This window comes from Schistocerca piceifrons, chromosome 2 (assembly GCF_021461385.2).
Source record: "Schistocerca piceifrons isolate TAMUIC-IGC-003096 chromosome 2, iqSchPice1.1, whole genome shotgun sequence".
Classification (NCBI taxonomy): domain Eukaryota; kingdom Metazoa; phylum Arthropoda; class Insecta; order Orthoptera; family Acrididae; genus Schistocerca; species Schistocerca piceifrons.
In genome coordinates this window covers 785,895,038-785,920,997 of record NC_060139.1, presented here as the reverse complement: position 1 = coordinate 785,920,997, position 25,960 = coordinate 785,895,038, and the positions used below count along the sequence as shown (strand labels likewise).

The 25,960-nt window shown below is 43.2% G+C and overlaps 1 protein-coding gene across 2 annotated transcripts in view; it reads left to right on the top strand.

Annotated features, from left to right (window-relative positions):
* The window catches only part of LOC124777382 (suppressor of lurcher protein 1-like), a 726,507-nt gene that overhangs the window by 563,455 nt on the left and 137,092 nt on the right, over nt 1–25,960 (top strand). For both annotated transcript variants that reach the window (XM_047252770.1, XM_047252771.1), the window contains exon 7: nt 8,917–8,976. In XM_047252770.1, coding sequence (XP_047108726.1) covers nt 8,917–8,976 — 60 coding nt within the window. The remainder of the gene's footprint in view (nt 1–8,916; nt 8,977–25,960) is intronic.

Genomic DNA, 25,960 nt, shown 5'->3' with positions numbered 1-25,960 from the left:
GTTCAGTGGGATGTTGGTAAAGGGCAGGCAAGACTCCTCTGTGAATATACTTTCAAGAGCGCCACCATTTGCACTGTTCGATATAGCCGCACATTATCACCGGTTAAAATGAAATTAGGGCCGAAAGCACCCCTGAAAAGTCGCACATGTGGAAGGAGTACAATGTCTGAACAAAGATGGCTAGTGTGTATACCGCATTCAATAATTCGGAGGTCAGTACCCCATTGCAACATTATGTCTCCATACACCATAACAGCTGCCCCACCAAAACGATCATGTTCGACAATGTTTCTGGGTGCGTTAAGTATTCTCACCTGTCGCTTTATGAGGGTATCTTCAGAGTCACTATTCAGATTAAATGTGCTCTCACTCGAGAAGAGCGTGTAACCCCACTCCTCGTTGGTTCGCTCCATATGTCCTCGGCACCATCCGGTCTGCAGGTGTCAACGGAACACAGCATACTAGCGTCGGGCAAAGAGACCACCCCCAACGCAGTCGCCGTGCCACAGTGAAGTGTGAGATTGCGTACCTTGCATTCCTGTTAAATGCGGTAGCAATTTCATGCGCTGTTTGAAGTAGGTCCCTTGTTTCCTGTTGCTAAATGTAATGGTTAGTCATCTGTTGCTGTAGTTGGCCGTGTTCGATCACCTTTTCTCCTTCAGGTGGCACTGCATGTGGCTCGGAACGCTCGACATGCACGTGAAACAGTGCTGCAAGTAGTATCAAACTCCTGAGCTACACACGTCGCACATCGCTCTTCTTCCAGTTTCCCGATGATTGTTTCCTGTGTGAAGCCATGCAAATGTTGACTAGGGGCCACGTTGTAATGAAGACCAGCACCACACAGTAACATAACTGCTTGCTGATTGCCAAATACTGCATTCTCTCGATCCTTCAATTGCCTCATGTTGCTATACAATCCCCCTTTGTCATGCTGACCTCGCGCCATGTGACATTCAACTGTCTATGCACGACTGGGAGACAATTTGCAACATACTCCTGCACTTTTATTCTTTTCCAGTGGGTAGTTAATACGGTATCTTACCTTAAGCTTTGCAGAGCAGTGTGTTTGCATGTCCAGTTTTCTATTGGGCCTCCTACACTTTCAGAAAACCAATTCCCATCTTTTTCTGAGGAACGCTTTACTTCTTAACATCCCTCTGAATCTCGATTTTAGTCTCACTTCCCCATTTAATTTCCTGAAGTGTCCTGATTGAATACTATTACAATCGACTAAATCTTTTTTTTCTTTGTTGATGTTCGTCTTAGAACTACTTTGCAGTTCACTATCCATTCCACTGAACTAATCTCCTAAGTCATTTGTCATCCCTGACCGAATTATAGTGGCATCGGCAAGCCTTGAAGGTTTCATTCATTTGCCATTACGTATTTCTCTTTGCTTTCGTTTATTGCCTGTTCAGTATAGGGATTGAATAACATGGGAATAGGCCACTACCTTATCTTACTTCTTATTTTACTGCGCCACTTTAATGACCTTGTACTCTTGCAACCACCAGCTACCACCATCTAGTCTGTATTCCGGTTTTAGATAAATTCTCGCAAGTTGCTATCTTTAGAATGTCAGAGAATGATAATGTAGTCAACATTATCCAAAGTTTTCTCTAAACCTACAAACGTTTGAAACTACAGTTTGTTTTAATCTCTAAGGTGAATCGTAACGACAGTACTGCCTCGCATGCTCCTGCTCAAAATAGCCTTCCCCAGGGTCCAGTTCCACCAGTCTTCCCATTTTTATGTAAATATTATTGTCATGAGCGTTAAGTTTTGGCGTGGGTAGTGCGATATGGCTAGCAACTAGGTGGACGTTTTTGGTGAAATCTCAGCTCAAAAGAGGCTGTTAAGATGGAACCGGACTTTTGAAACAACTTGCATAGAAGCCCATTTTCCTCTCGATAACATCGCCCACGGTGATGCGATTAAACTTGATCAGTTTATTAACTATCGGCACTATAGTGGGTATAAAAAATCCAATATTAATAACCTGCGTTGTCACCTCTCATACTATAGACGAGAATTATTTCGCCGCCGGCCGGAGTGTTCGAGCGGTTCTAGGCGCTACAGTCTGGAACCGCGTGACCGCTACGGTCGCAGGTTCGAATCCTGCCTCGGGCATGGATGTGTGCGATATCCTTAGGTTAGTTAGGTTTAAGTAGTTCTAAGTCTAGGGGACTTATGACCTCAGCAGTTGAGTCCCATAGTTCTCAGAGCCAATTATTTCGCTGGTATGTGATACCTGATGTTCATGTACAATATTTGAAGACCCTTATGGCAAGATCTGAGTTTACTCCATTCTTTCGTATGTTCACAACATCGTATAAACATATGCAAGGATAGGGGGATAAGCCGGCTTGAGTGGCCGAGCGGTTCTAGGCGCTACAGTCTGGAACCACGCGACCGTACGGTCGCAGGTTCGAATCCTGCCTCGGGTATGGATGAGTGTGAAGTCCTTAGGTTAGTTAGGTTTAAGTAGTTCTCAGTTGTAGTGGACTGATGACCTCAGAAGTTAAGTCCCATAGTGCTCAGAGCCATTTGAACCATTTGACTGGGGGATAATATGGAAAGACAGAGAGAAATGCGAAGCTGAACATCGTCGCAGGTGCTAGCGGAGCGTGCAGGTTGCTCTGTTGTGTTTGACGACGCATGTGTTGAATGATCGTGACAGACGGTCAGTGAGGAAGATGGTGATGAAAAATAAGAGGGCAACAGCGGTGAAAGTCACTGCAGAACAGACTGTTGCACTCGCGAAGCTTGTCAGCACCAAAAGAACACCATGTAAACTCCATAAGTACGTAATTGCAGGCGAGCTGGAATTCCAAAACCACTTGTCAGTGACGCAGATGGTCATAGTAGGATAACGTGATACTGTAGTCATAATATCTGCACTACTGAGCATTGGAGAAAAATTCTTTTGGTCGTCTGAGTATGGGTTTACACTGTTTCCAATTTCTGGCTCAGTTTTCGGTAATGATTTGGGCAGCCATTTTGTGGTCGTCCATGGCCCCCTGGGTCCTCTGCAAGGTCGCTTTTCTTCCAAGGATTATTTGACCAGTTTGGATGATAAGTTGCTTCCCATAGTGCAATGCCTGTGCTGTGTTCCAAGACAACAGGGCCCCTGTTCACACAGCTCGAAAATTCCAGGACTGCTTTTAAGAGCACGGGGATGAATTTTCGCATCTCCCCTGGCCACCTGTCACCAGGTCTCAATGTTATTGATCCTTTGTGGTCTGCTTTGGGGAAAAAGGTGCGTGATTGCTATCCACCTCCATCATCGTTACCTGGTCTTGCTACTGTATTGCGGGAAAAATGATATGACATTCCCTTGAAAACGATATAGTACCTGTTTTTATCTGTTTCGAGACGGTTGGAAGCTGTTTTTAATGCAACGGTTTCCCTACACCGTATTAGGTAATGTGTAGTGTTTTTGTTTTTTTCCTGCTTTTGTTCACCCACTGTAACATGTATGGATCTCTAACTGACATACATTTTATATCTACTTCAATTCTCAACAAGCCACCTGACAGAGTGTGGCGAAGGGTGCTTCTGGTGATTCTGGTGCTACTAACTAATGCCCCCTTCACTGTTCCATTGCCTAATAGTGCCTCGGAAGAATAATTTTCCCTAAGCCTCTGTATTATCGGTTCCCGTGAGATCACCGAAGTTAACCGCTGTCGGGCGTGGTCGGCACTTGGATGGGTGACCATCCAGGCCGCCATGCGCTGTTGCCATTTTTCGGGGTGCACTCAGCCTCGTGATGCCAATTGAGGAGCTACTCGACCGATTAGTAGCGGCTTCGGTCAAGAATACCATCATAACGACCGGGAGAGCGATGTGCTGACCCCACGCCCCTCCTACCCGCATGAGGATGACACGTGGGTCGGATGGTCCCGGTAGGCCACTCGTGGCCTGAAGACGGTGTGCTAAGCCTCTGTATTAGCTGTAATGTCTTGAATTATTTTTTGTTCACTTCGCGAGACGTATGTTGGAGGAAGTAATATGTTCTCCGACTCTTTCTGAAATGTAATCTCTCGGGGTTTCAATACTAAACCTCTTAGTCATGCTCAACTCTTTTATTGCAGTTCGTTGAGCATGTCTCTAACGCTCTTGCTCCGACTAAACGAGCCCATGAACAAACACGCCGCTCTCCGTTGAACCTTCTCTGTCTCTTCTATTAAATACACCTGGCAATGGTTCCAGACTGGCAGAAAATACTAAAGAGTCAGCCGAAGAAGTGTTTTGTAAAGCCATTTATTTAGTGGATGAGTTAGGTTTCATCATGAGCCTTCCTATGAATCACAGTCTGTCATCCACTGTTCCTACTATTCGTTTATGTGGTCATTCCATATACAGTCGATACTAATGGTTACTACCAGATAATGTTTCCAGCAATTGGTCAGTAGTAATGTAGTTGTATAGCAGTGAATTTCTTTCCCTTTTGTGTACGTAATATGTTACATTTCTTTACTCTTGTCATCCATTACCCAAATGCTTTTACATCGCACTATGATTTCTTGTGTACAACGCAGACATCTCAAATAACATAAACGGCATAATTGCATGTTTACAACAGGTTTATATAACTTCTGACTCTAAGTAACTTTCTACGAAAGCGTTTGCGGTAAAGCAACTTTAATGAGGATTCTTGATAGTCTGACGCCCTGTAAGGTGGGTGAACAGGATCACTGAAACCCACTAATGCTGATGAAACTCCAGTAATACCAATAAACGACCGTCACCCGAACATTGTGAGAAGTAGGCAAACAGGCGACATAAAAAGCAATGGCCACAAAAGTCTAAGATAATTTATACAGCAGGGAGCTGTACCTGGCAAAAAACTTCAGACTTACGTCTCTAGCCAGCACTCTAATAGTGGTTTACTACATTTTCTTATCCTGTTTTAAAATTATGGTATTAACTCTATGTGTACTGCAGTCTTTTCTGAAATTACAAAAATTTCTCAGGGTACCACATGGTCATGTAACAAGGAAAAAATATTCTACTGAAATTTAAAGGTGTAGTAATCGAAAGAAATCTTGTCAACACTGTATTTAATAAGTTGTGTTCGTTACTCTACTACACACTAATAATTAGTAAGTAAAATCAAATTAAGAAGAACTATTTTAGAAAACCAGTTACAAGTTAAAAACTTTTGGAAACAGAAGTTATTGCAAACTAAGGCAGATTTCGACTTTCAAGACAGGGAAAACTGTTAAGACATTAAAGAAACTTAAAGGTAAACCTAAAATAGGGGTGCACTTCGCTTTTGATAGTCCTTGAACATGTTGTAGGGTAGAGTTAAATGAGAGACATATTTTCTGTACGTGCCCACAAAGCCGTTAAGGAAGTGAAACACCCCCTTGAAAAAACTGAGTTTAATATTCCTGAATGAAAGCCTTAGAAAAGATAACAGACAAAAAAATCATCAAATAAAAGTTCTATCGTTATTAAGTTGGTTGGTTGGTTGTTTGGGGAAGGAGACCAGACAGCGTGGTCATCGGTCTCATCGGATTAGGGAAGCAAGTCGGCCGTGCCCTTTCAGAGGAACCATCCCGGCATTTACCTGGAGTGATTTAGGGAAATCACGGAAAACCTAAATCAGGATGGCCGGACGCGGGATTGAAGCGTCGTCCTCCCGAATGCGAGTCCAGTGTCTAAACACTGCGCCACCTCGCTCGGTATATCGTTATTAACGTACCATACAACGGTGCATATAGATTCGTGAAAAAGTTATTTTTTCGAGATACTCTGCGTTAGATGTACAAAATTAAAACACATTCAGCATTTTTTTAGCAGAACAGTTCTGCACATCTTCATTACTATACAGATTTTCAATGATGTTGCAACAATAATGAACAAATAATTTCACATGTAAAATAATTAAATATGAATATGTCGCAACTCGAAAAAAAATACGGCAGATGTAAAAAGGGAACACAAACACAACACCATATGTACATCTAGGAATACTAAAGAGCCCAACATGACAATTGGTACTGAAGCGGACATATCTCGGGGTCGCATACAGCGACATGGAGAAATTCTAGCTTATTTCTATGAGTCTTAGGAAGTCCTCTTCATATGACTTGATTTGGTAGTAAAGATTTACTATTCGTCAAATGTCGAAATGTAAAACAGAATAGTCGAAGGAGCAGATTTAGAAAAAAATATTTTTTCCACAAATCTGGACACACCGCTCTGACGATGCTTAAAAACGATAAAAATTTTATTTGCAGTTTTTTAGCAAAAAAAAAATACGTATCTCTTATTTTGCTCTACACTACGACAATTCATAGCCGATCATCATGGAAGTGTATGCTTTGGACAGTTTGACTTGTCAGTTCATTTACAAACGTCACGTGTTCCTCGGTAGAACACATTTTTCTGTTTCACTGTACACGATGGTACACGACCGACAACCGATGAAGTACAACTTAACGGTCCACACGTCATGTGGCTACTTTTAAAAATATACAGACTTTTGCTCACCTACAAAACTGAAGAATCAACAATATTCTCCAAATACCTATAACATATTACTCAGTACCTAAATACCTAGAATTCGTGATATTTACAAAACATCTCCTGACGTCCCACAGCTACAGAAACAGTAGAAAACGCCGGAAACTGCTTATGACTGTTTCTAGTGCGCAATCAGTTATGTGACTCAAAAATCAGTCACTAGACTGAAACATCAGCCACGAGTCATCATGTGTTCCTGGGTACAGTATCCTCCACATACACTCCTGGAAATGGAAAAAAGAACACATTGACACCGGTGTGTCAGACCCACCATACTTGCTCCGGACACCGCGAGTGGGCTGTACAAGCAATGATCACACGCACGGCACAGCGGACACACCAGGAACCGCGGTGTTGGCCGTCGAATGGCGCTAGCTGCGCAGCATTTGTGCACCGCCGCCGTCAGTGTCAGCCAGTTTGCCGTGGCATACGGAGCTCCATCGCAGTCTTTAACACTGGTAGCATGCCGCGACAGCGTGGACGTGAACCGTATGTGCAGTTGACGGACTTTGGGCGAGGGCGTATAGTGGGCATGCGGGAGGCCGGGTGGACGTACCGCCAAATTGCTCAACACGTGGGGCGTGAGGTCTCCACAGTACATCGATGTTGTCGCCAGTGGTCGGCGGAAGGTGCACGTGCCCGTCGACCTGGGACCGGACCGCAGCGACGCACGGATGCACGCCAAGACCGTAGGATCCTACGCAGTGCCGTAGGGGACCGCACCGCCAATTCCCAGCAAATTAGGGACACTGTTGCTCCTGGGGTATCGGCGAGGACCATTCGCAACCGTCTCCATGAAGCTCGGCTACGGTCCCGCACACCGTTAGGCCGTCTTCCTCTCACGCCCCAACATCGTGCAGCCCGCCTCCAGTGGTGTCGCGACAGGCGTGAATGGAGGGACGAATGGAGACGTGTCGTCTTCAGCGATGAGAGTCGCTTCTGCCTTGGTGCCAATGATGGTCGTATGCGTGTTTGGCGCCGTGCAGGTGAGCGCCACAATCAGGACTGCATACGACCGAGGCACACAGGGCCAACACCCGGCATCATGGTGTGGGGAGCGATCTCCTACACTGGCCGTACACCACTGGAGATCGTCGAGGGGACACTGAATAGTGCACGGTACATCCAAACCGTCATCGAACCCATCGTTCTACCATTCCTAGGCCGGCAAGGGAACTTGCTGTTCCAACAGGACAATGCACGTCCGCATGTATCCCGTGCCACCCAACGTGCTCTAGAAGGTGTAAGTCAACTACCCTGGCCAGCAGGATCTCCGGATCTGTCCCCCATTGAGCATGTTTGGGACTGGATGAAGCGTCGTCTCACGCGGTCTGCACGTCCAGCACGAACGCTGGTCCAACTGAGGCGCCAGGTGGAAATGGCATGGCAAGCCGTTCCCAGGACTACATCCAGCATCTCTACGATCGTCTCCATGGGAGAATAGCAGCCTGCATTGCTGCGAAAGGTGGATATACACTGTACTAGTGCCGACATTGTGCATGCTCTGTTGCCTGTGTGTATGTGCCTGTGGTTCTGTCAGTGTGATCATGTGATGTATCTGACCCCAGGAATGTGTCAATAAAGTTTCCCCTTTCTGGGACAATGAATTCACGGTGTTCTTATTTCAATTTCCAGGAGTGTACAACATTCTTCCAAACTAATTATATTGCTCACAATCGTATCTGCTTTTGTGTGGCACGATTCACAGGTTACATGCTTTGTAAATGTACGTTGAAATTTAGGAAAAACGCATTCTTGTTGACCTTAAATTATGATAATTCAAAGAAATTAGACGAGAATATTAAACTACTACCGTATGTAAACCCAATATTCTTCAATTTAGAAATTTAGGAGTTGCAGCTTCATTTTCTTTTTTTTTTTAATTTAATGTTACCTGCTGAAATAGTTTCATTGGTCCAGGAAGCATATCTCCTTCACTTGTTTGGTAATGGTGACTAGATAAATAATCATTCTCTGTTTAAAGTATTCATTAAACACGAAAAATCTACAAAAATAATCTTTTGTTAAGCGAGATCTGTGATTAGTTGTAAATCAAAGCTTTATTCAGCTGTGTGTGCGCTCAGATTTTAATCACGTGATATATTTAATATATTTAGGTGTCACACATAACATATCTTCAGTTTTAATTTGAAATGAACATCTCCACCTGTAAAATGAAACTAATGTCATGGAGGCTGATTGGCCGATCTTTTTCCTTAGGAGTTAGTTTTTAACAACAGTAAATCAGAACCTAGAAAATTTAAAAGTACAAAACTGCTAATTTTTGCAAAGTTAGCGATATGAGGTGATTAAGTAAAACTATTAAACTATGAAGATTTAACATTTTAGAATCATAACTGCTGTCTTATTTCGTTACAGGGACAATGACCGTATTCGTCTGGTGTTTGAAGAAGTGTCCCTACAGAAAGGAGACGTCAGGTGAGTAGGATTTGAAGCCTACTGTAGTTGTCTTGTGATGATTAGTACAACTTTGGATTGCGTACGAGGTACATCGCACCGAATTCACTTAGGGTAAGAGCTGACTCATGTTCCACAGTTAAAAATTGCATACTTGACGTGACGAATTTGTGAAGTACACCCTCGTAATTCATGATGGGAGAGTCCGTAATGCTGCATTTTCGCAGCGACGGTTCGCCTACGATGTTCCTAAAGTAATGAGGCGATTGCTCACAATTCCTCTCTACGTTTTGCTCTACAGTTTTCATAATAGTCATTTTACATTCACCGCTGAAAAGCTGCCAGAAACATCATTCTGCCACACTTAGTTTCAATAATATAAGTCGTCGTGTGGCACAATGTTGAGTTTAAAACTCTGTCACCTCTATTTCCATTATTGTAAAATATGTAACGTATTTAACTATAAATGTATTGTATTAACTACTTACGTAACATATATAGCAAGACTGTACATGTAGAATGCATCATTTAAACATTAACGTCTGCCAGATAGTAATGTAAATTTTTGTAACTAGTTGTTTTATAGTAAGATTTCACCAGTTTTTCGAGGTGTACAAAAAATTTCGATTACAAAAATATATGTGTTTATCAATAGAATTAATGTGGAACATCTCATTTAATTTCAATATATTCAGGAAGTATGAGTTTCACCAAACCACTCTATGTTTTCTGTCTTTGCTTCACATCTTAACCCTCTGAGCCCCAGTGGTTTTTGCCTGAGACTACCATTTCATTAATTTTTTTATGTACCATTACTTTTAGCATGAGAGCAACGATGTTACTGTAAGACAAAGACTTCTAGTGGTACATCAAGATACGTCTAGGTATGTATGCATTGTAGGAGACTTTGATAACGTTCCAAGCAATCGACGGCCAGGAGATTGTGCCACGCGATTGTAGGAGATTCTGACATGGATTTCTGTTATGTAGTGGAAGTACTGAAGAGATGATTGACTGTGAAAGTAAGTTTATGTAAGTTATTGTAACGTAGGTTTGAGTATTATCGAAATGAAATCACTGGGACAAAGGTACAAGTGATATAAAATTTATTAAATTTTAGGCCCATTTTTACTTGTTATTTAGGTCCATAATTTTGTGTCAGGCGTTGTGAGTTCATGAAAATTTCGAGCTGTGGGATTTTGTTTAGGAAAATACAAATTTACACTCAAATATATTTTGGTAATTTGTGGTAAGGTCTTATGGCATCATACTGTTGAGGCCGTCAGTCCCGAAGCTTACGCACTACTTAATCTGACTTAAACTAACTTACGCTAAGGACAACACACACATCCATGCCCGAGGGAGGACTCGAACCTCCGACGAAGGGAGCTGCGCTGACCGTGACATGATGCCCCAGACCGCGCGGCTACCCCGCGCGGCTCTCAAGTATATCACATGTAATAATCGGCGGTTGAAAACTGTATAGGTTGGTACCGTTGGGCCTTCCAAGGCCTGTTAGGGCGGAGTTAAGTTTAGTTTGAAAACTGTAATTCCAGCATTTCCAAAGTAAAATCACCTCCTTAAAACAACTCCTCTTGCCAATTTCATCTTATATATGTTGCTTACTGTAGTAATAAAGGTTAATTTCGTGGAAAATTTTATATTTGTACTCCCAAGTGCAACCACCTCTTTGAAACAATTGATAGTTTACTTTTTGCCAATTTCCTCGTGTGTTCGTTGCTTGCACTGATAATAAATGTTAATTACCTGAAAATTTTTATAATTACATTTTTCCATATTGTTGGGACTTAAACGGTTATAATGAAGAATAATGACAATAGCCTTATCAACCAGATTCTCCTAGAAGTCACTGTTGGCTGTACCCCTGCAGATGCTAGCTTGAAATGTGTCTTGATACTTGGTAACTTAAAAAAAAAAAAGTTCAAATGGCTCTGAGCACTATAGGACTTAACATCTGGGACATCACACACATCCACGCACGAGGTAGGATTCGAACCTGCGACCGTAGCGGTCGCGCGGTTCCGGACTGAAGCGCCTACAACCGCTCGGCCACTCTGGCCGGCCTTGGTAACTTCTACACATTTCTGTGTTGATCGTCAGGTGCTAGAAAGTCAGGCACTCGGTAGTGAGGATAACTCAGTGCCATAAATTAATATTCCTTTCCAAGTGTTGCCCAGTTTCTTCACACATCTCAGTACTGTGGTGTCTGTACTGTGGTTCTGAACGGACGATGAGAGGCTAAATTTATCGTAGAGACACAGTTTCATACTGCCTGCATAGACATAGCCCTGTCATTTGAATGCAGAAAGACAGTGCGCACGGCTGTCTAAGCTTTAAACGGCCGTTCGTAGTTCATTGATGAGGTAAACACTGTACATAAACCAGCATGGTGGTTTCGTAGCTTCTGGTACATAATGCACTGTTGAAAAATTTTCTAGAGGCTACCTGTGCTGACTACAGGACTGTATGAATTAACTGATAGTTACAACACACCGTAACTTGACGATATGAAGCCAATTTAACCGTCTTTCAAGGACACAGCACAATTTAAAATGGCACAACTAGCCCACCTGTCATGGCAGGCAAATCCAGGTGGAGATCCCAGATCGAAGATTTGAGAGAATGAGCACTCTGTATGGTTGAAAGCTGAATTAACTGTGAGCCTTTAAACCACACAGCCCGCATCTCGTGGTCGTGCGGTAGCGTTCTCGCTACCCACGCCCGGGTTCCCGGGTTCGATTCCCGGCGGGGTCAGGGATTTTCTCTGCCTCGTGATGGCTGGGTGTTGTGTGCTGTCCTTAGGTTAGTTAGGTTTAAGTAGTTCTAAGTTCTAGGGGACTGATGACCATAGATGTTAAGTCGCATAGTGCACAGAGCCATTTGAACCATTTTTAAACCACACAGCAGTTAAGCCTATCAGGTCAAATAGGAGGGTTGGAACTTTAATAGAGACAACTATTTATTTACAATTCGTACAAAATAGATACGTGTTTCAAAGTTTTACTGACCTTCAGAGTAGTCACCAGCATTGTGTATAACCCGTTGCCAGCGATGTGGAAGTCGTAGGATACACTTAGCAGTGCCTGTTGTGTTAACAGTTCGAGCGGCGCGGTCTATTGCCCGACGAATTTTAGCAGTGATAAAGCGAATGCCGTGAAGTGTTTCCTTCACTTAGAAATCAAGTTGAGTTCACGAGGGCTTAAGTCAGGGGAGTGGAGTAGGTGGTATAGCTTTTAGCAGCCCCAACAGTCAAACAAACCAGTGAGACTTCCTGGCAGATTAAAACTGTGTACCGGACCGAGACTCGAACTCGGCAGAGGTCGGCCAGCAGTGGGAGATGGTTTATTGTGTATCCAACTGACGATAGTATGTTGGTCAAATGAGAAGTGTTACCACCTTCTTCATATTATTTTCCTTCTTTGTGATCTTGGTTTTCTTCGTTTCATTTTTCTTTTCAGACATACCTATACTAGCATGTTGCCTGTATACAACTTGACCCAGTACTTTCCCTTAAGTACGATCCAACATTTCTTCACCAACGGATATCACAGGCTTGTTCACCGATTAATTTCGGTAATTCTGAGACGTATCTTTCCACAACCGACGTGTAAATAGATGAATTTGGTAAAACCGGAATCTTATATCCAGGATCCACTGCAGGCCAGGAAAGATATAACATGTGAGTTGGAGCAATACTGCAGAACGAACCTCCAGAAATGTTACATTCAAAGCACAGAACTTCAATGTTCTGAACAGTTAGTGGGTGCTACATTTCTCTCAAAACCTAAAACTGAACCTATGTTATTATTCATATTAAAATCAACTTATACATTATTTCGGGACTCTTATTGTTTTGAGAGCGTGAAAGCTGATCTACAATTTTTCGTTGATTTCTTTTTGCTTTTGACCGAAACGTCATTGTTATCATTTTAGATGCTGTATAACGCAGTATATCTCTGGAAGGCTGCTGTACAAAATTTTCTAATCGACTATCTTGTTATAAAAGCAGAACTTATTGTTTCGCGACGTAATATTCCGTATGGAACTTAGATAAATACGTTGAGTAAGACGATTTTGTAAGCATGGTGAAACAAATTTGGCGTGGAGTCAGGGACAGAATTTCTGATCAGTTTAGCCGATAGATTGAAACTGATACCGTACTGATCTAGAAGTGTTGTGACACTCTCAGTAAATGCTAAATATTCAGGAACATTAAAAAAAGATAACATCTCTGACTTTTAGATATTCGAAACGTATTGTAGTTACATTTTATTGTACAGTTTTTGAAACACATCACTGTTTCTAGAGGACGCTGTTAATGATGTCTAAGTAAGGCGGAACGTCATTCCCCTTTCTATGCCCTACCAGATTCATCATTTTTAAATGTTTCTGTCATTGTTGGAAAGGCAATTAACGACAAGGGCAATGTAATGAAACTCGAAATTTAGATGATGTTTTCATACCCATAAATGGTTATGGAAACACCTGCTACAAGCTAGAGGACATGGACAAACTTTAATTACTGAAGGATTCCTCGACAAAACACGGTAGTTTCAAATTTATGTGATCATAAAATTTCTTAGGTTATTAAAATTTCAGTTGAAATGTCTTGATGCCTTTTAACCGAAAAGACAAGTTTACAGGAAATTGAGACACGCGAGGTTGGGAAAGGGTGGCGAGTCAGTGGGGTGACATCAGAGACAGAGAATTGCGTGGATGAAATATGGGCAAGACAAAAACAGCGATGGAACATTAGGCGGTGCTGAAACATAGGGTGAATCAGAAATCCACTCACAAATTTTCAGACGTTGTTCAGAAATACATATTGAGTAATGTCGTGTAAGGGACACACGGTATCATTATTCTCGTTACGGAGCATTAACGTAATTTTGATGTATTCGTTTTGTTACCACAATCTCCCTTATTTCTGTGAAAATGACTCTACAACAGTGAAGAAGGATGTAATAGACATGCGCCACGCATTACACAATACAAAATAAAGCAACAACCCTTGGACGAAACAGAGACGTGTGATGTAGTTGCCGTCACGTCGGTAACAGCTAAGGGAAGTATCGTGTTGCTGCTTTTCCAATGAATTCCATGAACCCTTACACGAAGCACGCATTGGTGAGCTCTTCATTAGTAAACCTAAGCAAGTGTGTGCCAGTGTTAACGTACATTCACCACTGAAAAAAAGAAGCCCAAACACAGAACTGAGCAGTCCTGAAAGCAAACTTGAAGACAGACATAAAGTAGCTATTGGTGTTGTCAACTGAAGGCGCTGTGAGCGAAAGGAAACAACACGCTCAGCACATACCGCCGACATTTGCGCTGTTGTGCACTGCTTTCACTACAATACAAATACAAAGCTAACTGCGGCGAGAAACTAAACGAATTGCAACAGCCCTGAAACGATACGCCGGAAGTCGACGGTCCCTTATATCTAAATATACAGAACGTATCTCTGAAAAGCTCTGAAAGGCTTTCGGTGCAGTTATCCATATTTGTGTGTGAGAAGGGAGAAAATTGGGTGAGACTAAGCAGCCCAAAGCGACCTATATTAGTGAAAGTGTAATTTACACCACTGGCCATTAAAATTGCTACACCACGAAGATGACGTGCTACAGGCGCGAAATTTAACCGACAGGAAGAAGATGCTGTGACATGCAAATTATTAGCTTTCCAGAGCATTCACACAAGGTTGGTGACGGTGGCGACACCTACAACGTGCTGATATGAGGAAAGTTTCCAACCGATTTCTCATACACAAACAGCAGTTGACCGTCGTTGCCTGGTGAAACGTTGTTGTGACGCCTTGCGTAAGGAGGAGAAATGCGTACCATCACGTTTCCGACTTTGCCAAAGGTCGGATTGTAGCCTATCGCGATTGCGGTTTATCGTATCGCGACATTGCTGCTCGCGCTGGTCGACATCCAATGACTGTTAGCAGAATATGGAATCCGTGGGTTCAGGAGGGTAATACGCAACGCCGTGCTGGATCCCAACGGCCTCGTATCAGTAGCAGTCGAGATGACAGGCATCTTATCCGCATGGCTGTAACGGATCGTGCAGCCACGTCTAGATCCATGAGTCAAAAGATGGGGACGTTTACATGACAACAACCATCTGCACGAACAGTTCGACGACGTTTGCAGCAGCATGGACTATCAGCTCGCAGACCATGGCTGCAGTTACCCTTGACGCTGCATCACAGACAGGAGCGCCTATGATGGTGTACTCAACGACAAATCTGGATGCACGAATGGCAAAACGCCATTTTTTCGGATGACTCCAGGTTCTGTTCACAGCATCACGATGGTGGCATAGCGGTGAACGCACATTGCAAGTCATACTGGCGTATCACCTGGCGTGATGGTATGGGGTGCCATTGGTTGCATGTCTCGGTCACCTCTTGTTCTCATTGACGGCACTTTGAACAGAGGACGTTACATTTCAGATGTGTTACGACCCTTAGCTCTACCCTCCATTCGATCCCTGCGAAACCCTACATTTCAGCAGGATAATGCACGACGGCATGTTTGCAGGTCCTGTACGGGCCTTTCTGGATACAGAAATGTTCGACTGCTGCCCTGGCCAGCACATTCTCCAGATCTCTCGCCAATTGAAAACGTCTGGTCAATGGTGGCCGAGCAACTGGCTCGTCACAATACGCCAGTCACTACTCTTGATGAACTGTGGTATCGTGTTGAAGCTGCATGGGCAGCTGTACCTGTACACGCCATCCAAGCCCTGTTTGACTCAATGCCCAGGCGTATCAAGGCCGTTATTACGGCTATATGTGGTTGTTCTGGGTACTGATTTCACAATCTATGCATCCAAATCGCGTGAAAATGTAATCACATGTCCGTTCTATTAGAATATATTTGTCCTATTAATGCCCGTTTATCATCTGCATGTCTTCTTGGTGTAGCAATTTTAATGGCCAGTAGTGTATTTGTGTATGTGCTATAAAAGAGCGGATTGTCAAGCAAATGACAACTAACCAGATACTATAAAACAAGGAGGTCATCATGAGTATTACTTTCGTGATGTACTGATGTGCTATTACTTAATCTTAGAACACTTAAGTGGGAGAAAACGTTACATTGCTACTAAACCATCGTAAATTTTACTACTCCAAATTTACACAAAGGAGATCGTAATTTATATGTTATGCATTAGTAAATTGAAATTATTAGCCGGCTGCTGTGGATGGGCGGTTCTGGACGCAACTGCTACGGTCGCAGGTTCGAATCTTGCCTCGGGCATGGATGTGTGTGCTGTCCTTATGTTAGTTAGGTTTAAGTAGTTCTAAGTTCTAGCGGATTGATGACCTCAGATGTTAAGTGCCATAGTACTCAGAGCCATTTGAACCATTTGAAATTATTAGATCCCCAAAGGTATGTTACATACCAAATGAAGTGGAATATGTCCTGTTTTACAGCCCACTGCAGTCGTAAATTATACGAGGATTCAGTAATATAGGGTCAAAGAACAACGAGTGCCTCTGTGGGGCGTAAGTTGCACATCTTTTACTTTCAAGTGCCCGAGCAGCGATAAATGTCGCTGAGATTCGTTACTTGGCAGCAAGCGAGTTTCTGGGTGCGAATAAAGCCGTTAAAGAAATAAGTAATTGTCTTGGCTGTAATTTGTGAAAGAAGTTCAGCTGCAGTTGACTAATAGTTCCCACTACCCCACAGGATTCCATAACAAACCAATATAGGAAATGAATTTGAAGAAATCCTATGAGTGTCATAGTTCAAGAAACCGTCAAGAACTAAAAACGTTATTTCATTTAAATAAACTGACAATATTGTGAACAGTTCCGATCATCATTGACTAACTAAGATTTTGTTTGAGATAGTATCCGTTTTGCTTAAACCGTTCAGCCATTGGCTTACTTTCTCAGTAAAGTTCAATACAATACTATGAGTAAAAATTTTAATTCCATATATTTTGAATATTTTTTTCACTGGACACTTGCAGTAGAATCATTAGTAACAGTTGTAATCGCTGTAATGTATGTGCTGTGTTGGTCTGACTTTTTCAGATATTTCAGTTTTCCGCCATAGTGCTACTCTAGGTATAAATACGCTGTCATGGGAGCTACATTTGGCAGGTAGAGTGATGGTGCGTGAAGCTTTATGTCTGCAGTTGGCTGACTTTAGAAAGAGCAGTAAAGTTTAACCTTAGAACGAGTAAGTTTCAACCCGTCTAGGTGTCGAGGTGAAGGAAACGTGGGTAAGCGTGTTTTCGCTGTGGCGAGTCGGCGACTACGGGCCAGGATCCAATGAATTCGAAAATGGATCCCAAGCGAGCGGCCAGGGCCGTGCCGAACTCATGTAGTCGAGTGGTTTGTTACTCTGAAGTCAGACGGGGCGGTTTGTGTATGGCTTTCATTCAGCAACTGTTCATCAATTTCCGTGTGCAGTTGGTGGGCTAACTGGAAGATAGCTGCCCCAACGTCCAACTCGGTAGCTGAGGGTTCAGCGCGGTAGATTGCCAACCAAAGGGGCCGAATGAACGGGTGTCGTCGCACGTCCACCCCGAACAAATTCAACAAACAGTATAGAAAAAAATGAGAGGTTGAGAGGTTGGGTTTGGTTGTTTGGCGAAGGAGACCAGACAGAGAGGTTATCGGTCTCATCGGATTAGGGAAGGACGGGGAAGGAAGTTGGACGTGCCCTCTCAGAGGAACCATTCCGGCATTTGCCGGGAGCGAATTAGGGAAATCACGGAAAACCTAAATAAAGATGGCCGGACGGGGGATTGAACCGTCTTCCTCCCGAATGTGAGTCCAATGTGCTAGCCACTGCGCCACTTCACTCGGTGAACAAAATTTTTAAAAATATAAAGGGGAGGGGGTTGATTCGATTCCCGGCCTGCATAAAGATTTTCTCTACTCGAGAAGGGAGTGTTGTATTGTCATTAAGCTCGTATCATCGTCACTGCACGCACGTCACTTAATGGTGCTGCATACCTATTCTTACGCCTGTGTAACTCCGTAACGAAGTGCGACCTAAAGCGACTGTATCTTATGAATTCTCGCACCACACACTGTCGCATCGTATTTCCAGTGTTGATATCGTTGTATGTGCACGACCTGAAAGGTAAGAAAATTAAAAAGTAGTAGGTGTGACAGAAATTAGTGCGTATGTGAAGAACCAACGACGAAGGGTAGAGATCCTTATTAGAGCAATGCTGTAAACGGCGGTGAGCTCTAAAATACAAGGACACCGAGACGTATTACCAGTTTTCATTTTATTGACAGTAAACTACACTCCTGGAAATTGAAATAAGAACACCGTGAATTCATTGTCCCAGGAAGGGGAAACTTTATTGACACATTCCTGGGGTCAGATACATCACATGATCACACTGACAGAACCACAGGCACATAGACACAGGCAACAGAGCATGCACAATGTCGGCACTAGTACAGTGTATATCCACCTTTCGCAGCAATGCAGGCTGGTATTCTCCCATGGAGACGATCGTAGAGATGCTGGATGTAGTCCTGTGGAACGGCTTGCCATGCCATTTCCACCTGGCGCCTCAGTTGGACCAGCGTTCGTGCTGGACGTGCAGACCGCGTGAGACGACGCTTCATCCAGTCCCAAACATGCTCAATGGGGGACAGATCCGGAGATCTTGCTGGCCAGGGTAGTTGACTTACACCTTCTAGAGCACGTTGGGTGGCACGGGATACATGCGGACGTGCATTGTCCTGTTGGAACAGCAAGTTCCCTTGCCGGTCTAGGAATGGTAGAACGATGGGTTCGATGACGGTTTGGATGTACCGTGCACTATTCAGTGTCCCCTCGACGATCACCAGTGGTGTACGGCCAGTGTAGGAGATCGCTCCCGACACCATGATGCCGGGTGTTGGCCCTGTGTGCCTCGGTCGTATGCAGTCCTGATTGTGGCGCTCACCTGCACGGCGCCAAACACGCATACGACCATCATTGGCACCAAGGCAGAAGCGACTCTCATCGCTGAAGACGACACGTCTCCATTCGTCCCTCCATTCACGCCTGTCGCGACACCACTGGAGGCGGGCTGCACGATGTTGGGGCGTGAGCGGAAGACGGCCTAACGGTATGCGGGACCGTAGCCCAGCTTCATGGAGACGGTTGCGAATGGTCCTCGCCGATACCCCAGGAGCAACAGTGTCCCTAATTTGCTGGGAAGTGGCGGTGCGGTCCCCTGCGGCACTGCGTAGGATCCTACGGTCTTGGCGTGCATCCGTGCGTCGCTGCGGTCCGGTCCCAGGTCGACGGGCACGTGCACCTTCCGCCGACCACTGGCGACAACATCGATGTACTGTGGAGACCTCACGCCCCACGTGTTGAGCAATTCGGCGGTACATCCACCTGGCCTCCCGCATGCCCACTATACGCCCTGTCTCAAAGTCCGGCAACTGCACATACGGTTCACGTCCACGCTGTCGCGGCATGCTACCAGTGTTAAAGACTGCGATGGAGCTCCGTATGCCACGGCAAACTGGCTGACACTGACGGCGGCGGTGCACAAATGCTGCGCAGCTAGCGCCATTCGACGGCCAACACCGCGGTTCCTGGTGTGTCCGCTGTGCCGTGCGTGTGATCATTGCTTGTACAGCCCTCTCGCAGTGTCCGGAGCAAGTATGGTGGGTCTGACACATCGGTGTCAATGTGTTCTTTTTTCCATTTCCAGGAGTGTAGAATTGACTAAACGAGACTGTCGTAAAGAGCGACAAGGTAGTTTCTTCTAAGAGGTCAGTAAGAGCGTTCGCAAATTGTGTGCAGTTTCACTAACCCACTTTTAGTATGTTCCGACAAAAATAAGGTATTAATAGTGCTTCACTATAATAAATCAAGTCAGTGGTAGTAAGCGCTCTTTTTGGAATACCGTTCAAGGACTTTTTTTCTGTTTATGTTTTCAGATATAAGCCAAATCCGTTCCCTCTGTAGGGGTCTGCATACAGACCTTTCCCATCATAAAGTGCTATAGATCCGATTACTTTATTAAGGCACTGTGCTTCAGCTAACTGCTAGCGAGCCATATTGGCAGCTTTATAGGCTTTCAGGCTTTCACTGTACCAACCGTTTACAATCACAGCCGCTCCTATAACTAATACTCTGAGAGTAGCAAATGCCAGAATCATAATTTTCAGCTGCTTTTAGGAATGGCTATAAAGTACTATGTGTTGAACCATTTGTTTTCCCTCTTGCACTCTAAGCAGCAACGTGCGAATCAATCTCCTGAGCTGTGAGATTGCCACCTAGCTTAATCTAATGTCGTTTCAAAACTTTGTAATTACGTTATTCAGTACATTATCGGTAACCTCTTCCCGCTTTTTCTTCTTAGGTTGTTTTTACTCTTTGTAATAGCTATACCCATTTAACCGTAGTTTCAATGGCTCCTGACAGTGCAACTAACTTCTCGAAGCTTTAAGGGAAGTTTCTCGTAATTCCTTTTTCATTTTTCATATTTTTTTCCGCCAGAATACAGTCTGCTCACTGTCTGGTAGATAAACTGTCCTGTGACTGTGTTGCTTAAACCGTTTCACGTTCCATACACATTTAATCCAGTTGACTGTTGCCGATGTCAACCCTCGTCGATCGTTCCATCAGCTTCGTTCCTAGTATTCACAACCAGGCAGATGCAACTCAGGAGATACAGTGTCAATAGCAGGAGTGAAGGTAGGGCTACTTTTCTCTTCTCTTGTATGTATGCTCACTGTCAACACGGTCCTGTGCCTTGTGCAACAGTAAGGATTACGTATAGTGAATTATGTAGGTGTGACGTACTGCCAATTGTAGACCTGAACTGTATGCAGCTACCGCTTATTGAAGAACCATCACTAAAAAGAATAGAAAAATCAATACCACTGACGATGCCCACTATGAGTAGACAAAACTTGTTTGGCGAAAAGCAAATTAAACTCCAAGTTTCTTCTGCTTGTAGATCACGGCGTGCCAAACTCCACAGAATAACGGTGTAGCACTGCTTTCCCTCAGCTGTTTGTTCTTGGTATGAATTATGTTCACATGTCCAGTAGTTGTTTGGACGAAAAGAGGCAGTCTAGAGGTCTACCGCCACAATCCTTTAAAAATAAATGAGAAGGACAGCAGAGAGGTATGAGAATTCTCAATATACATAAGCGATGTGTACTGCATATTTGCTATGAAATGACATTACATACTACACAGAAATAATTTAAAGATTTAGTCGAAAATGAAACAGCAAAAACTTATAACGATCGACACACAGGGTTGATTGTTCTGTACATGAAGAGGCACCTTGTGTTAAATTTGCTAGCACAGAGCACAAGAAGAAGTTGGTGGTAAGATCAGTAAAATTTCTGAAGTCGCACGCGTTATTCCATTGTCAACTGCAACAGTTTTCAATGGAATTGAAGGAATTGTATGGCAACTACATACGTCACTGCAAAGTACACTGGTTAAGTCAAAGGGCATGCCTGGAAAGGTTTTTCGATTTAAGCTCACTATTGTTGAATTTATCAAGGAAAAATGAGTGCAGGAGCGAAAATTAGATCCGAAATGGATTGCAGACTTCGCATTTTACGTGGATTTGACTCCACACTACCTACGGTAAGACGTTGCAACGTAAGTTCTTTCTCACTTGATGGGGATGCGTTTAAGAAGAAAATCGCGTTGTAGAAGGGACAAATTCTGACAAAGACCACCAAGTTCCCAAAGCACACTGGCGTTAAAGAAAACGCGAGGTCTCAAGAAGCCATTGTGGCCTTGAAGGAATTACAATAATACTTTTCTAAACGTCTTGAGGAAATTGCAAACCCTATGTCTGTCTTAAAGCTAATTCCGGGACTGTTTGCCGTTTCAGTGCAGGTGCATATGACCTGTTTGATCTGCCAGATAACTCCCGTTAAGAGTCTAATACCTTCAACATTAAAAGTGTAGAATATCTACAATGGTTTCTCAGACAGTGTTTTCACGTTTCCCAAACAAAGTTGCAAAAGTGCCACAATAATTCGATCACAACATGTGTGTGTGTGAAAGACTTTTTTTCCGATTTTGGAACTAAATAATTCACGATCATGTGAAAATCTGAAATTTTCTGCGTCTGTCCGTACAGCAAATAATAGTGAAAATTTGTTTCGTTTTTATACATCGTTTAGAACTGTGAAATATAAGACCAAATCGTAAGCAGTGCCACTTCATTGCCAGGTTGAGCGCTACAGCATTTGCGCCAAAGTACGGATCGTTAGATGAAATCCTGACCAACCCTGATGTAGAGAAATCGAAGGCAAGAGGTCAAATTTTTTCTACAATCGGAATGCACTTCCTACTAGCATGGTTGCCAGCCCAATAACAGAAAGAGTGGACAGTAGCAGAGTAACAACACAAAGTTAGTAACTAAATGCAAGGTTGCCGACGGTTTTGCAAATCAGTGTAACTTCATCGTAGGTTCTGGAGTGTGGCACAGCGGCTGGTCGATGAAATGTAATAATGCTTGCTGTATCAACAGCTGCACTATTCACATATTTGACAGCATATGAGTATCTGTCAAATGTGTGAAGAGCAGGCATGCTCAGTGAGTTCAGATACCTACGGAACCAGATACGAGTATTGGTTGCCTGTCTTGTATATGCACGATTGGGACTAGATATCATTCATGCAACAGGTCTGAAGATGAGGTGATCGGAAGGTCGAAAATGTCAGCATAGTAAAACAACACTAACAAAACTGCTCTTGGTATGCTATTAATACTTTTTATTGCGTTTTACAAATTTGTCACTGCCGCGTGTCCCGATAAACAATTCAGTGACGTAATCTTATTTAGAGGTCTCCTGTGGAGAGGAAGTCTTGGGCGGGCAATATATGGATGTGGCCCAATTGCTGAACTGCTGACGAGATAATTTTCAGAATTTGCTCCTTAGACACATTTTATGAAACGCAAATCGTTGTCATCGTAAGAAAATAATTGTGTGTTAGAATACATCGTGAAAATGAACTAAAATATGAATAAGTATTGTATTCCTTGTTGCACGGAAATGGGCCAGCAGACACATGTTCCCAAATAAAACCAAGTTCAGTGACAAATTCTCGCAGTTTATCTGAAATATTTGATACATGTCAAGTTAACTCTGGTCACTTTTTTTTCCTTCCGACAAATTTTTTCTGTAGATATTAAATTAATTAATTAACCAAAATAGGCAAACGTATTGTTTGAGGTAAAAATAGATAGAAATTAATGAACGATAGACACAGCCATTATCTTGCAGTTTTTAACATGAGAGCGTGCAGAAAGCAGAGATGAGTGGAGCAAAGTAGCTGTCGGATATCTTTGTGGCGACTGCTGATCTGGAAGCACAGGGAGGTGCGAGAGGTTTCTCCTGTGGCGCCTCTCATAACTTTATGAAAATTTTATTACGGCGATGAAAACTTACTGCGGTAAACTACGCTTCATTTAAATTTTGAAGTTTTTCGTGATGAGAAGGGAAACTCTCCTCTTCGTTGATTTACGAATGGGATACCATAACTGCTATAAATTTCATAACTTTTTTTTTCTCAATAACGTCAGCTTATTAGATGCATAAGCAGACTGAAGGGGGGCAGGCGGTAGGGGTGGGTGTCAAGGGGGGGGGGGAGGGGTGAACAGCATGAACGACATGCTTTGAACTGTATTAAATAAGTCTACGAATGGAAATTATAGCCCACACGGACATTTTACTGTAAGGTGCAATCTGTTACCAAATCATAATGACGGCGGTTAATGTACTACAGGACACAGCAGCTGTAATACCGTCGTTACAGAGCTTTACTGAGTATTACGTTGTATTGAAGTTGGAGATACTGAAAGAAGAACTAAATTTTGGAAATGGTTTAAGAACATAAAAATTCTTCGCAGAAGCTCGTTACGGGCGTCTGGCTCATTGGTGTCAGTCACTGAAAGAACTGAACTCACATCAGCGACTTCAATTAATTGGGCAAATTTGTAGGATTTCCTAGATTCCAACCTCCGGTCATCTATTTTCTCCTTTTTTACTAGGGCATGCTGAAAAGTTATAACTCCGAACTTTGTGTGTGAAAACTTTTAAAGCATGTTAAGTAAACCAAATATTACAAATATTTCCACATCCTTATTCTTCACGTCTTTATATTTGTAGCCTTTGCCACTACAGGGATCAGAACTGTAGCTGTAGCGTGGCTGAATGTGGCATGAGAAACAGTGGCATGAGAAACAGTGCGCTGTAAACGAGTTTCGAGTTCGAAGATTTAGTCTACAGATGGATCACCCTCTGCTTCAGCACGACGATGCCAGACCATACACGAGGCTGCAAATCTGCATCAATGCGACGCTTTCGGTTCACTGTCATTGATCACCCGCCATTCTGTCCCAACGTGGCCCCATCTCCGAAACCTGAACAACACCTTCGAGGACACCACTTTAACAGTGATGAAGCGCTGCAAGCAGACGTGAAGGTGTGGTTCCGTCAAAAAAGTCAAATGTTCCACAGTGAAGCAATCAACAAACTGGTGTCGTGTTGGAAAAAATATGTTCTTCACCAGGGTAACAATGTTGAGAAATAAATGTGTAGACTTGAAGAATAAGAACGTAGAAAGAGCTTTAAGAGTTTTCACATAAAATTCTGAGGCATCATTTTTTGTACATCCTCATGTATGTTGTTTATGTGGCTAAGGAAAGGAACTACTAATTTTAATTTTTTGTTGTTTGATAGGGTCGTAATCTGATAACCACAACTGCACTCACCGAGGAAACAAATATTTTTTTATGTTGCCCCATTTTTCGTATCAGTTTCCACTCAGCAGTATTTATTGACGCGAAAATTACTTGCTATCGATTTCGTAACCGAATGAATCAAACTTCAGTGACCAGAGAAGGATGCGAGACACAGTCTAAATCGTCACTTTATGAGGAGTCGTCCCGAAATATTAACTGTTACCATGAAGTTACACAATTAATTCTTTATTTTTTGTAATATGTCTGCGATGTTTCCTTACGCTAAAATGCCCACGTCGAAGCCAAATTTCTCTGTCTGTCGCTTGGATAGTCTAAACAATGATGTTTCATGTGGCAGCCTACTAATTTAGTGGGTTCGCGTGCGATAATTCGTTTCTGCTTTTGAAGGGCAACAATTGTGTACCATCAATCCCTGCTGAGTTGGATTAAGTGTCTGGCAACAATGCACCATCGTTAAGCCAGACGCTTACATAGCTCTCAATTAAGTCTGAATGACAAAGTTGCAGACAATGTTTCTTTGAAGAATCGCAAGAAAAGTGGCGGTCCTGGTGCTCGAATACTGCCTTTTCACAATAGAGGCGATAGTGGCCCAATTGAAAATAAATCAAGAACAAATTTTCATCATCTTGCATCAAACTGTGGAAAAGGCAAATGTCATCGCCCGCTAGGATCCATGACGGCCCATACCAAAGGCAAAATAAGGCACGCAGTGGAAATATACTTACTTACTTCAGGAGGCGTTTCCACTTATCGACATTTGCGTGTTCTCAAATGTCACAAATTTCTATCCTGGTAATCTTCTTCCGATAGACCTCTCCTCTCCATGGCTTCCCCTATACGTAACCTCCACGTTGCTCCAGCCTCCCTCGCCTCCTCCCAGTAGGAGACCAGTAGAGCAAACACTGTGGCCGTCCTTTTGCTTCCATCTGTCGGACGTGCCCATACCATCTCAGCGCTCGAGCATCATTGCTCTCTGACTGACTCCACAGCATCCATCTCCATTCTTACATATTCAGTCCTCAGCCGATCCAAGTGGGTCGCTCACATGCGCAGCAGTGGACGGTCGAAATTTTCCCTGTTTTTCTCTAGTTCAATACCCAATGCTCTGAACACTATATCAGAATGGTTTCAACAGCAGCACTTAACACTACTTCCTTTTCTCGCCAAGATATGTGCCGACTCTAAAAAATACCATTTAAGGGTCTTACAACCACCTTCGCTTGACTTATCCTGTGGTATGTGTCCAAGTCAC